At 35.9% G+C, this 15,266-nt stretch overlaps 1 protein-coding gene across 5 annotated transcripts in view; it reads left to right on the plus strand.

Annotated features, from left to right (window-relative positions):
• The window catches only part of LOC112661616 (multidrug resistance-associated protein 1-like), an 86,950-nt gene that overhangs the window by 40,114 nt on the left and 31,570 nt on the right, over nucleotides 1-15,266 (plus strand). For all 5 annotated transcript variants that reach the window (XM_025449686.3, XM_025449687.3, XM_025449691.3 and 2 more), the window contains 4 exons: nucleotides 3,050-3,226; nucleotides 6,473-6,640; nucleotides 7,983-8,145; nucleotides 14,028-14,103. In XM_025449686.3, the coding sequence (XP_025305471.3) occupies nucleotides 3,050-3,226; nucleotides 6,473-6,640; nucleotides 7,983-8,145; nucleotides 14,028-14,103 (584 nt within the window). The remainder of the gene's footprint in view (nucleotides 1-3,049; nucleotides 3,227-6,472; nucleotides 6,641-7,982; nucleotides 8,146-14,027; nucleotides 14,104-15,266) is intronic.

The raw sequence follows: 15,266 nt of genomic DNA on the forward strand, positions 1-15,266 counted from the left end.
CTTGATCTTGAAAAATAGTTGGGAATTAATCAAGATAAAAACAATATTAGTTCTGGATTTCATCTAAAGCATTAATGTGGGATCCCTGGGTGGCACAGCGGTTTGGCGCCTGCCTTTGGCCCAGGGCGCGATCCTGGAGACCCGGGATCGAATCCCACATCGGGCTTCCGGTGCATGGAGCCTGCTTCTCCCTCTGCCTATGTCTCTGCCTCTCTTTCTTTCTCTCTCTGTGACTATCATAAATAAAAAAAAAATAAAAAAAAATAAAGCATTAATGTGCAAAGGCCTAGCCTGGTTCTTGGCACAGAGTCAGCCAGCTCCCTGTGAATTTTTATGGTTATTGTTATCTTATTATGATGGTTGAGGGTCTCATGGTAAGATTTAAAGATTATTTCTGGTACCTTTGAGGATTTGAAATTAAGAAAATGTTCATGGTGATGCAAGAAACCATAACAATGCTGTTACTAATCATAAAACAGAGAGGACACCCTTTGTTTATAGTAAGCGAGAGTTGTGAAAGAGAGAAGATATTATCTGTCAGTATACTTGACAACCTTGTCCTTTGGTCTGGAACAATGGTAGAATTTGAGGTATCATACTCTGAATTATTTCCCAATTTTTTTTTTTTTTTTTAGGAGAGGGAGAGAGGGATCGGGGAGAGGCAGAGGAAGAGGGAGAGAGAGAATCTTAAGCAGGCTCCATGCCCAGTGCAGAGGCACCTCAGAGCTGGATCTCTCACAACCAGGAGATCACAATTGAGCCAAAACTAAGACACTTAACCATCACAATTGAGCCATGCAGGGACCCCTCAAGACATTTTTAATCCTAAATTTGTAACTGTTATTTTTGTCATTTCTAATTTAATAATAATAATAATAATAATAAATTTAATGGTTAGTGTTCACAGCATGCTTTTGTGTTTTATCTTTCTGTTCCTCAAGGTTTCATATAAGCATATTTTTGAGGCATATCATATCACAACGTTCAACCTCCAGTCTCCTTGTTCTCAATATCAAAGGTTCACACCAGGCACCATTCATGTAGAGTATTCAGTATTCAGTGTTCTTTGATGGAACATTAGAGATTTGGAAAACACTTTTTGAATTAGCAAAACTTTTATTGTGGTTTCTTTATTAGAGTAAAATGAAACAAAAACACATTTGCACTTGTATATGAAATTAAAGTTATAATTATTCTTAAAGTTAAAGGAAAAATATACACCTCTGTGAAAATGATCAACTCTTCTTTGGCTCCAATCATTCCAACACTACAAGTCTATACCTCTCAATGTAGTATTTAGTTTCTGTTTTATATTCTGCACCATTTTTCCTGTTCCTCAGACTTTTTTTTTTTCTGTGTTCTTCCTCTGTTCCCCTTATCTTGCTAAATACATAAGTGTCCAAAGTCTCTATCTCTTGAGAATTGATTAATATTATTTTACTCAGAGGTTATTCGCTATGCAAGGCAGTTCAAGAGCAATTACTTTTATGTTCACGATCAAGTCAGATCAGAATTACATTGTTTTGGATCAAAAGCCACTCTATGTCTTACATGCTCAACAAAAAGGAATTAAAGGAATTAATCTTTGATCTTTAAAGTACCTGGAGAAATCAAAAGGCTAACAGTTACATACATATACATAGGCTCTTGGGTCAAAAAGTACTTTAAATGGCTTGTATTGTTATCCAGTGCATAGTAGCCAAAATAAATTCTCTAAAATCAATGTTTGGATAGAGTTCATGGGGCACATTGAGAGGTAAGTCTCTAGTTCAAATACTGTGGGTCCTTTCTAATAAAAGGGTTAGTTAAAAGGATATATCATACAGTAGACTGTCATATATTCAAGAATCATTTTGAGACATAAAATCCTCAAAACATAAACTTAGGAGCACTGTGTAGAAGATACCCCGTCTAGGAAGGACTTGTATCTCAGCTGTGAAAGTACATATAGCAAGTCAGCTCCTTCAGGATTGGCCTGCTGAGAACAGGCTGGCTAAGGCCCCACAGCTGAAGATCAGGCCAACCTAGCCTAACACAGAGCCACTCTGATGAGTAATACTCTATATCTCTCTAGAGGGTTGGCCAAAGCTTTGTTACATCTGGATCACGGTGTGACTTCTCCATCCACTCAATCCTTCTACCTTCTTTCCTTCCACAAGAATTGATCGCAAATAAACAACTTGCACTCCAGGCATAGTGTTGTGGGCTGACCTGTGTTCCCCCCAAATTCATATGTTATAGTTCCAATCCTGAGAATGTGAATGTATTTGGAGATGAAGTCTTTCAAGAGGTAATTAAGTTAAAATATGATAGGGACGCCTGGGTGGCTCAGCGGTTAAGCATTTGCCTTTGGCTCGGGTCATGATCCCCGGGTCCTGGGATCAAATCCCCCATCAGGCTCCCTAGAGGGAGCCTGCTTCTTCCTCTGCCTATGTCTCTGACTCTCTATGTCTCTCATGAATACATAAATAAAATCTTAAAAAGAATGTATAATTGGATGGGCCTTAATCGAATATGACTGTTGTTCTTAAGAGAAGAAGAAATTAAGACATACATACCCACCCAGAAGTAAGGCCATGTGAAGACTCAGGAAAAGACAGTCATCTACAAGCTAAGGAGAAAGGCCTCAGGAGAAATCAACCTTACTGACAAACTTGTTTTCAGATTTCTAGCCCCCAGAATTGTGAGAAAAGAAATTTCTGTTGTTTAAGCAACCCAGTCTGTGGTACCTTGTTAGGATAACTAGAGCTGACTCAGTCTCTGCCTCCAGAAAACTCCCACCAGAGACAGATAATTCTGATAGAAACTACAGTGAAAGCAAATAAGAAGCACAAAGTAACTCATTTGAAGGGGTCTTGAATAAACATATATAAAATTAAAATGTAAGTAGGATATATTTACATTTAAGAAATAACCTAGTTTTTTTTTTTAATTCAATTTAAAGTTAAAGAAAGCAAAACCATGGACTAAATATGTTCCTTTAATGTGGTACATGCAACTTTTTCTTTTCCCTCGTTAAGAGTATTTCTTTTATTTCTTCCCTGTTTAGGGTTCTGTGGCTTATGTTGCCCAGCAGGCCTGGATTCAGAATTGCATTTTACAAGAAAACATTCTCTTTGGCTCCATCATGCAGAAGCAGTTTTATGAGCGAGTATTGGAAGCCTGTGCTCTCCTTCCTGATTTGGAGCAGTTACCAAATGGAGATCAAACTGAGATTGGAGAAAGAGTAAGGAAAATATAATTTATCATGTGCAGGAATAAAACTCCATTTATCTGTGCTAATAAAATACTTATAGTCTTTTTCCTGAGGTCTCAAAAAGCCATATGCAACTATAATTTTTAAAAAATCATGACAAAATTCCTATGAATAGGATGGGAATATTAAGGACAAATAATTATCTATAATTGACTATTTGGAAAACAGATTTAAAATCAGCAGGAGATTCTGTCGTTAGTATCCACGTGGGGGGAACGATAGCTCACCAACTGGATCATCAGCACTTTGTTTTGGTTGCTGGCATAATGCTGTTCACTCTCTAATGAATGAATGATAGTTTTGTTTTGTCCTCCCCCCCCCCCCACCCCCGTATCCCTTGTGCACAAAGTCAAGCCTAGGACAGTAGCAACAGAGTGCCAGTCTCCAGTGGTGGCACCACGGTCAGGTTCTAAAAAGGCTCAGGGATGATGCTGTCATTAATGCACCTACTCTGTGTTTGTTCATTCTTGCTTAAGAGGATCTCGTTTCCCATAGTCTTTGTTCTATTTTATTTTTATCGCATTAATGAATAGTCATTACGTTGCCCAGTGTTTTGGAGTTAAAACAAAACAAAACAAGATAGCGTGAGCCAAAGCATGAACCTGAGAGATTATCTCCGACACATGACTAAAATCGCCATTAATTAAACATGAATGCAAAAGCAGCCTCTGCCTGCGATTCATGTGTTCTGTGAAGATGAGTAAATAATCCTTGCTGAGTGCTTTGAATTCCTGAAAAGACAGTCAGCATAGCATTAGTGAGGCATTTTTTACTCCTGGCTCCCTGTTGTTTAATAGTCCTCATCTATAAACTGATAAATAAAATAGAGAGCAAAATTATAGAAAGTGGACATATTTAAAAATCTAGAATGAGGCAAAATTTACCTTTTAACTAGACTTATGTTGTCTTTGCTCATAGCCTGTTACTTTGTAGATGTATTTTCTCAAGTTATTAAATACATTTAAATTTTTTCCCCACCTCTTTGTTTTTTTCTGGTGTCTTCACTATTCCCAGGCAAAATGGCACCATAGCTAAAATTATGAGGAAATGTGACTTCAAACTTGTAAATACATATTGAATATTATGCCGATAAAGCCAATCCCTAATAATATGAAATAGTCGATAGTATATAACTAAAAAGAATCTAAAGAAGGAAAAAAATGCAAAATATATATGAATAATGCAATGAATAATGAAATATATATTTAATATAGACATAAATGTTATTGCCATTTATAACTTATGCCTTTTATTATTAAATGTCTCCCAATTTGACGATATATATTAACATAAACATGTAATTGAACATTTCAAAAGGCAACCTGTTTACAGCTGTTTAGGAGATAACCGAGATAAAAAATGTAGAATTTTTCCTCACTTTCATTCATCTTTTCCTTTGGCATTCTTCATTTGACCACAAATATTTTTATTCTGCTACAGGGTTTACAATGGTGAGCAAGAGAGATATCACCTTGCTTTCAAGAGATTGCAGTCTAGTGGATCTTTGCCAATGATATTATCAATTTTCTTTATTAATATTTATTAATCACCTTGTGTCAGACAGAGTTTATGTGCTGGGAATGCAAGGATCAACTAGCTCATAGGCTTGTGAGGGAGACTTCCTTGGAGATAGCCATTTCCAGCAAAGGGATGAGAAACAGAGCACTGTGAGACAAGAATGGACAGAAGGAATCAATTTACTGGGAACTCTGGGTGGAAGACTGCTGTCAAAGAGGATTTCTCAGTGTGAATAGCTTTTGAATTGAAAAGGGAAGATGAGTGACCAGCCTCTGCTAGTCTGGTTGGCAGGCCACAGTCAGATGAGGGCAGTATTGGGAGAGTGGTGGAGACATGAGTGAATACGAGAGCATAAGTATTGTGCATTTATTTTTTTAAGATTTATTTATTTATTCATGAAAGACACACACACAAAAGGCAGAGACATAGGCAGAAGGAGAAGCAGGCTCCCTGCGGGGACCCTGATGCAGGACTCAATCCCAGGACCCCGGGATCACGACCTGAGCCAAACACAGACTCTCAATCACTGAGCCACCCAGGTGCCCCAGTATTGTGGATTTATACTAAGGGATTCGTTGATGGTCATGGATGATGGCAGATGAGATGTGAGCATCCCAGGTTTTTAAACAAGGTGATTACATAATCACAGGATGTGCAATGACAAGGCAGATGATACACTGGAGAGAGGAGTGATTGGGTGATAATAGCTGATATCGATTGCCTCTGTACTTGGTGTCGGATCTATTGTAAATATTTTACAATTATTAAATGCTCATGACAAACCCTTGAGTGGGAAGCTGATAGAATCATACACACACAGACACACACACACACACACACACACACACACACATCTATTGTCTTACTTTATTTATTTTTTCACATCTGTCTCCCCTGCTAAACTATGACCTCCTCACCATAGAGACTCAGTTTCATTTATCTTTGAATCCCAAGTGTTAGCATAGCACCCAAAATATGGATATACAAAGGAGGTATTGGTTGAGTAGGAAGAGAATGAGAAAGGCAAAAAAGCAATGGCATCTTACAATTAGAGGTAACTGGGTAAGTTCTGTGTTGCAAGGAGGACTTTAAGCCAGATCTGTAAACACTAAATATAAAATAAATCAAGTAAATTGGGCCTGGCTCCATAATTCTCTATACGTGGCTGTACATGTCGACTTTAATTCTTACACGGAATGATGTATATTCCTTATTCTTGCTTCTTAGAGTTGTACTTTTGCCAACAAGACTTGTACTAATCTTTCTACAGAATAAAATAGGACATGGTGATTACTGCTTTGGTAATTTAGCTATTATTCTCAATTTTCTATGTGTCAATTTAAAAATGATCACCAGTGTCAGTATGTGGTTGGCAGCCAAAAGTCTTATTTAATGTTTCAGAGGTATGACTCTTCAAAGTTAGGGGATTGGCAGTTCTTTTCTCCTTAATTGTTAGTATCTACTTTTGAAACCAAGCAGTTAACAAAAAGTAGATACATCTGTTAATTAGCACAAGTTAGTAGCACAGGGAAATAGGGGGTGGGGGTAGGATTTGGATTTCAGGGTAAAGAAAGGTTTGAGGGTTAATCTTGAGTTGTTATCTATCCACGCTACAGAAGAGAAATTGGATATCACTAGATATGCTTTGAGATTTACACCTTTTTTGTTCTTGATTTTTAACTCCTGGTCTCTTTTCAGGGTGTGAATATAAGTGGGGGCCAGAAGCACCGAGTAAGTCTGGCCAGAGCTGTGTATAGTGGGGCTGACATCTACCTCCTGGATGATCCCCTTTCTGCAGTTGATGTTCAGATTGGAAAGCAACTTTTTGAGAAAGTGATTGGGTCCTCGGGTATTTTGAAACACAAGGTAACCATGGTGCCACTTACGCTTTTTTGGGGAAAGGGAAAGATAATCTGCATAGCATTGTGCCTCAAATTCCAATACTTTGTTCATTTGTTGAAGTAGTGAAATTTCACATGTAAAGGGGAATGTCATATTGATCTTTTCACAGATAAATTTTAATGAATATTTTTAAAAGTTTTTCTTACAAGTTTACTGACAACAATTTATATGATTGTTACTTTATAGACTGATCCCGTATTCTAAGGGGACTTACATGTTGAAATGAGTTGGTTTTAGTTTACTCAATTTTTTAAAATGATATTTTCATACATAGCACTTTCATAAAAAAGTATTATTTTACTGATTATTACTTAAAATTATGGTGTTAATAACATAGCAATAACAATTTAGTTCTCTTGTGAAAGGGCCAAGAAGAAGGGATTAATATTTACTAAGTGCATCCCATGTCTGACACTAAATTAGTTCACTTAGCTTTTACAGAAAGTCTCTGAATAGGTATTATCATTATTCCTGGTTTACCTATGAAGGAACTTGGAGTTCAAAATGATTTGATATAGGTTGCTTAGCTTAAGAACATCAGAGGTTTTAATAAATGTAGAATTGTTGAATCACTCTGTTGCACACCTGAAACTCAGGTAACATTGGGTGTCAACTACTTTAATTAAAAAAAAAAAAAAAAAAGAGCAGCAGAGATTTTTAAAAGTCTATCTGACCATAAAGCCATACTCATTCCTTCATAGTATGCATTTATAGATTTTTTAAATATAAGGCACTCTGGAAAACATTAAATAAATGCATAAAATGCATTTTACTTATGTATGTCAGTAAATAATAGATAAATGTCTTTACTTATTATTAAGTCTTTACTTAACTCAAGATGGAAACTTCTGGCTCAACTCTATGTATATTTGTATGATAATATGGAAAGATTTAAAAAGGAATACTATGAATTAGGACTGGAATCAAGCACTTTATTGTAATGCTATAGGATCTTTAAAAAGTAAGCATGAATGACAGATATGAAATTTTTTTGTTATGAAATTGATTCATTTTTAATGAATGAAGAATAAACTGAACGAGATGGTTAAAACATTTGCAATCCTTTCTTTTGTTTGTCTGTTTTTTGTCTAACAGCATATAATCATTCATTATGAAATATATATATGCTGTCTTAAACTGGTATGTGGTATGTACCTGTCAACAATTACACTCTGAAATAGTAAAAAAAAAAAAAAAAAAAAAGAAAGAAAGAAAAGAAAAGAAAAAAAAGACTTCAGCTTTCTTTAAAATAGATTATTTTTGCTTTTTTTTTTTGTAACCCAAGGAATAAAATACTCTTTTTCAGACTCGTATTTTAGTGACACATAACCTCACACTTCTGCCCCAGATGGATTTGATTGTTGTAATGGAGAGTGGGAGAATTGCACAAATGGGAACATACCAGGACCTGCTGTCTAAAACCAGAAACCTCAAAAATTTGCTTCAGGCCTTCAATGAACAGGAAAAAGGTGAGACACAATAAGAAACAAGCCTAAGATACAGCGTGCCTAGCCATTCTGAAAGCCCATTAATTGCGTGATTTCTTACAATGCATTTTTCTTCGTTCATCCTTGCTGGAGTTAGGAACGGGGCATCTTCCTTTCTCTCGAAAAGAAACATACATTAGGACACATCAGCTAAAAATCAACCTCATTTATGATTTTTAAAGCAAAATGTTATACCCCAAGATCTGTTTGTTCATCTATGAAATAATGGATTACATGATTTATAAGCTCTATTGCTGGTCTAGAATATAATGGGTCTAAACATTCTGCTTTCTTTAAAATTAAGAACAGGGAGCATAAATCCATGTCAAGTACGTAATAAATATTTTAAACATTTTGTTGCATGTTGAGGAGGGGAGATGAACAAACAAAAAAGGAATCTGAGGAAAGACAAAGGAGAATGCTGTTTGTCTAACTTTTATGAGATCACAATGGAGTTTATTTACCAGTTTTTGTTACTATACTACTACCATTTTAAGTTAAGATTATAAATGCTTATGTAAATGCAGTGGTTTGATCCTTACCTAATTAAGACACAGGGATGTTTGAAATTGAGTATTAATTCAATATTATAGAGGTCAGTTATTTCTCATCTCTGAAAGTATAATGTTCATCAACTCTTTTTCCATCTATAGATGCCTTCTCGTGTGGACCACTATGATCCTTGTCCCATAACTACCCAGAACACCACTGAGAAATTACTATAAAATTGATTAAATTACTTCATAATTTCAGGGTAACAGAAGAAATAGGGAGCTGTATCTCAGTATTTCCTATATGAACTGGTATCCACTAATTCACTTTATACCATACCTACTAATAAAAGTCATAAAAATATGAAACCAGCTTATAACAAGATCAGTCATAACATGAAGTCAATTATTAACAGGACCTATTATTTGAATGTTGTGAAATCAAAAAACAAAATGATTTTGCTGATGTGTTTCTTTTTTATTTTATTTTATTTTTATTTTTTTTGATGTGTTTCTTTTTTAGACCTAAGCTAATACACATCAATTCTGTAACACTATTTTTTATTTCTTGCCTTTATTCCTTCCTCAAATTCAAATGTTCTATTTGTAGATGCATTCAGAAATATCTGATGCATCATCAGATGGCTGTGGTCATTCTTAAGCACCTTCTCTTCTCTTAATGGCTAGCAATTTTGGAAATGATCTCTTGGCTACTTGGTCAGGCTAAGTAATAATTTATGCTTAGTGTATGTATGGGAAAGAGATGTCTGTGAGTGTCTCCTAGGATTAGAATGTGGTCTGACATTCTTCTCTATTCCCAGGACTTAGGTAGCTTCATGATAGGCAGATTACAGGTTCAGATTACAGGTTCTCAGTAGCTGTTGGTTAAACAGGTGAATCTGACAGAAGTATGTCTCCTCAGAAGTTAATGGGATTATTTGGAATGCTGTGAACCAGTGTACTTTTCATGTGGCCATTTATTTTAAAGGCCATATGAAATATAAGTTGTATTACTTCGGAAAATATAGTTCTAAAAGCAGGCAATGTTTAAGTTTTGTGTTCAATATTTAATTTACCATAAAATATAAACAGTGTATCTTTTGAAAGTTGTGGAATTTGCTCTTGTTTAAAACCTAGTTTTGGAGGGACCCCTGGGTGGCTCAGTGGTTGAGCTTCTGCCTTTGGCTCAGGTCATGATCCCAGGGTCCTGGAATTGAGTACCACATTGAGCTCCCTGTAGGGAGCCTGCTTCTCCCTCGGCCTATATTTGTGCTCTCTCTCTCTCTCTCTGTGTCTCTCATGAATAAATAAATGAAATCTTTTTTTAAAAATATATAAAATCTTTAAAAAAAAGAAACAACATTTGTTTCCAGTTTTGGAAACAAATATCATGCTTTCTCTTTATTTCTATATACTTCTTATGTACATGAGTCCTCTATGGTAACAAATGGAAAGCTGTATTATTCTTGAAGTTGGGCTGTCATTAATAGATATTACTACTTCACCATCAGAAATATGCCAGAGTTAGAAAAATGCAAAATGTACTTTTTTCCCTAATGACTTCAACATTGTGTCTTCTCTGTTAGAATTTAGGAAGGTGGGATCCCTGGGTGGCACAGCGGTTTGGCGCCTGCCTTTGGCCCAGGGCGCGATCCTGGAGACCCGGGATCGAATCCCACGTCGGGCTCCCGGTGCATGGAGCCTGCTTCTCCCTCTGCCTATGTCTCTGCCCCTCTCTCTCTCTCTCTGTGTGTGACTATCATAAATAAATAAAAATTTAAAAAAAAAGAATTTAGGAAGGTGATGAGTAGAGATAATTTTTGTACTAAAAATAGAATACATTTTTGAAAAAGAATATTTCTAGGATTTTGATTTTTTGAATGCTGAATGAAAAACTATTAAGGCTTTTTAAAAGCAGCCATAAAATTAAACATGATGATAGATGTTAGATGTTAGGTGATATCTGTAAAAGGTCAGCCATATATAGTATAATTCCCTTAGGGGCCACACAGAGCAAGGCAAAAGTAGATTTTGATTATATAAAACACCTCGCTAAACAATAGCTTTAAACCAGGTTACAGTCAGTGTCAAGTTCCTTTTTTTTTTTAATATTTAATTAATTTATTTGAGAGAGGGAGAGAGAGAGAGAGAGCGAAAGAGAGAGAGAGAGAGAAAGCATGAGAGCATGAACAGTGGGGAGGAGCAGAGAGGGACAAATAGACTTCATGCTGAGCCCAGAGCCCTACACAGGGCTCCATCTCACGACCCTCAGATCCTGACCTGAGCCGAAATCAAAAGTCAGAATCTTAATTGACTGAGCCACCCAGGTGCCCCCAGTGTTAAGTTCTTACAGTGCTTCCCTTAGACCTGGACCAGTGTGAACTAGTACTATACTCAATGCTTTAGAGAGTCCCTCTTCTGGCTTTCTTAGCTGGTTCATTGATCAAGAGCCCAAGGGATTGTGCCCATCAAGGGTCCCTTTCCAATCTTCTACTTTTCCATTCCAGGTATTTGTGGTTCCGGAATTCTCTGCCCAAATGACACAGACTTTTTCTTCTGTTCTATCTACCCAAAGGCAGACCAGTCTACTGGCATTTGCCATTCTTTGGCCTGAGGAATTTTTTTTTCTCTCTTGGAGGGGTTAGTGTGAACAGAGCTTCAATAGATGGGCTGAAGTGTCCACAGATATGGTGCAGGATGGGATGAGGGTGGGAGATAAGGGAGCAAGGGCCTTGACTGTCATGTTTCCAGAGGAACACTTAAGGTTCCAAACACTCTCACATGGGCCTTGGTTTTCAGGTGGTTGGGAAGGTGTATTGGTCAGGGTAAGTAATAGAACTTATTTATGAGTCTGTTGGTTCAATCCATTACTATTAAATACTTAGGAATATGGTATGTGGGGCTTTCGTTTATACTCTTGCCCTGGTTCCCACCAATGAGGTGCAGGCCTGTCTCTGTGGGGCACTTCTTTTCTTATTTGCATAAGTAGTAGGGAAAATTCAAACTATACCTGAGAGCATTTTCATTGGGATTGAGGGAAAAAAGACTAGCTGGACAGGGAGTGGAATTTGAGATAGGACTCCCAGTTCTAAAACACCCTGTGATCTATCACTTATTTATTTTAGCTTATCTTCTTTGATCTTGAATCCTTCAAGACTTCTTTTAAAAAGTACACAATTCTTCCATTTGAAAATTCATATAAACTTATATGATACCAGAATAGGAGTAAAAGTAAGCACAACCTTGTGGAAAAAACACTGAGCCAATTTTACTTTGCCCCAGGCTCTAGTTCTGACTCTGAATAACTATGTGAGTCTTCATAGAGATGATTTAACCATCTCTGGTTCTTCCCATTTATGAAAAATAGGAATTAGGTCTGTTTTGGCTGAAGTAGAATTGAACAGTGCACATTTTTATCACTCCCTTGCCCCCAAAACTACCTGTGACTCAGACACTTTTTCTTTTCCTATCATTCTCATCTTCTACTGGGGTTAATAACAGATAACTGAGAAAAAGTAGTTTTTATGGTATAATTTGGGTTGGGATACCTCAGATCTCTAATAATAGATAACTGAGAAAAAATAGTTTTTATGGTATAATTTGGATTGGGATACATCAGATCTCTAAGAATCTATCCAGCTCTGAAAAGTCTACAAATCTCACCTTATGGGAATATTATATTAGAGAATCAATAAGAGGTAAGAAGAAAGGTCAATGAAGAAAGATATGAGGACCAATGATAAATTTACGTAGTTATAGGTTTAGTTTAGGCTGCTTCTTACCCACACTAATAATCCTGGTGATAGCTAGGATGTCATAGATATTAAGTCAATATATTCACAAGTTTTACCTTTATTTAATTCTCTCTGAAACCTCCTGAGACTACCTGGTCATGATATTACAGAGACTAGATATCTTGCACAAGTTAAGACAAACTGTAAATGGCAGAATTTGAATCTGATGCTCCCTCTGTTTTATGCTGGAGCCCAGCCAGACTCTTAAACATTCTATCAAACATGTAGGAACAAGTATGCTGGCTTTGTGTGAGGGGACAGAAAGGAGTGTGTGGCTCAGCTCACTCTTGCTTTCTGTGTCTCTGTTTCTTCCTGTCCGTCTCTTGGGTAACTTTTGGTTTTAGGCGAGTCACTTATACTACCTGAGTTTTATTTTTCCCTCGCAAATATGGATAAGCTTAACTGTTCTCTTTTTCTTATAAGCTCATTTGATACTCAAATTATGTAATGTATATGAAAGCACTCTATAAATTGCAAATATGTAAATTTTAAAATTATTATTATAAACTATAAAAATGAGAATGTGCCTTAGGTAGGAGGGGACTGAAACATCTCCAGATCAAATTATCATTCTTTGAGACATGGAATACCATGTTTCAGAGAGATAGTTGATGTAAGTCAGATTCTTCCAGTTAAGAGTTGTTAGATGTTTACTTCTAGAAATAAGAAAACATATAATTCATATAAGAAATTGTAGAAACTCCCAAGGCCACTTCCTTCCTTTTAAAGATGAGAAGTCTGAAATTCAAGGAGTTTAAGTATCATACTGTGAAAAGAGACAAAACACAGCCAAGCTCTGAGATGTTTCCCATCAAATTCACAAGCAGTAACATGAACCTCAGTCTTGGTTGTAGATGTGAGACCTTGGTTCATATGACCTGTGCCTCAGTCTTTTTATCCCTAGGATAAAGGGATAATTATAGTATTTTCCTCATAGGGGTTCTCCTGAGAATTAAAAAAAAAATATTTAAAATAATATAAATTTATAAAAATATATATTTTATGTATATTTTTAATATATATTATATATATTTTATAAATAAAATATATTTATATTTTATAAATATATATATTTATATATATGTATAGAATATTGCCTGCCACATAGGAAGCAATTATTAGTATTATTAGTATTAGTGATATTAGAAAGAACATGACAGAGATTTGGGGAATTTACCATTGTGTTTCACTAGTAACCTTCATAATAATCACATAATTAGGAATCTTCATAGTAATCATAATTGTCTATAGAGCTTCATTAAATTGCATTTTTCTTTTAAAGACTAGAGTCATGTTCCTCTGGGAAAATACCTAGCCCTTCTGTGGAAGATCCAAAACAAGTTAGTACTCCTCTCTAATGTCCCAAGAAATGATTTTTATAGACTTTTTCATTATGAAATCTTAGTTTTATGAAGACATTACAAGATACTTCAGGGGAAGGGGAAATAATCGGGAAAATGAAAAGACTCCCTGTATACCTGTGGATCTCCAACTGGCATAATATTTCATCATATCTCTCTCTATTTTATGCATTGTTTGCTTATATGTATATAAAAGCACTCACCATCTTCCTCTCCAGCTCATGCTTTAAAGCGAGTCAGTGTAATCAACTCCAGAACTATACTGAAAGACCAAATCTTGGAGCAAAATGATAGGTGAGTATTAGGATAATACCACACTCACTGGGATTATGGACTAATTAATTACAATTTTTTAAGCATTTAAAATGCATCCTTTATAAAATATCTACACATCACAGTAGCTACAAAATGTGCTTAGTGGTCTCCAGATTTTAAACTCTAAGTTAGATAGATGTGTCTAAGGTTTTAAGAGAGACAGATGTGACTTAGTTTGGGAAACACATATTCATAGACTTTCAGTAACTTCTAGACAAATTCTAGTGCAGAATTGCGTATGTATATTTGTGTGTGCACATGCTAAAAATATCCCCAACCCATAATATTCATACACACTGCTGATGTGAATGTGAAAATAAGCTTTAGACATGAGAATTCTACAATGTAATGGTATGATTATCAGGCCAGGATATGTGACTTATAAACAGAGACTTCATGTAGGAATTGAAGAATCTGTTAAATAGCAAGAGGAAGGAAGGAAAGATGAGAGAGAGTGAGAGAGAGAGAGAGAGAGAGGAAGGAAGTGGGGGAGGAGGAGAAGGTTTGAAGGGAAGGAGAGGGAGGAAGTGAAAGAAGGATGGGAGAAAGTGAGAGAAATAAAAATAACAAAGTAGTGATCTTGATTGGATTTCATATTATACTTTTTTTTTCAAAAGTGACTAAAATGAACAGTAATTGAAGCAAATTATACCCTAGTCTGTTATTTGCCCCAATATTCCCCCCATAGCAGTTGCAAATAGGATACTGAAAGAAAAAAAGAAATAATAGGAATAAACAGATTAAAAAGTTGGCTCCAGAATTATAGGGAGCAGCCACTCATTGAAATTGCTAAAATGGAAAATTGGAATTTATTATAGGGAAGCAAACACTTTGGGATCCAATGGCTCAGAATTTTGTAGATTTGACCTTGAATTAAAAGATGCACCTTGAATTTATTTATATATTTTGAAAAGAGTGGATATTCCTAAGGATTTGTAGATGATGTAGATGTGGCAGGTTTGAGTTTTGCCCCCATTTTAGATTCAGCTGACTTAATAGATCAACTAAATCATTCAGCTAGATATCCATATGGCTTGCTCACTCATCTTCTGGAGGTCTTTACTCAAATATAACCTTATCAATGAAGACTTTGGGTTTAGCCACCCTATTTTATTACAATACTTCCTACCTCCTTCCAGGAT

This window comes from Canis lupus, chromosome 31 (assembly GCF_003254725.2).
Source record: "Canis lupus dingo isolate Sandy chromosome 31, ASM325472v2, whole genome shotgun sequence".
NCBI classification, from domain to species: Eukaryota; Metazoa; Chordata; class Mammalia; order Carnivora; family Canidae; genus Canis; species Canis lupus.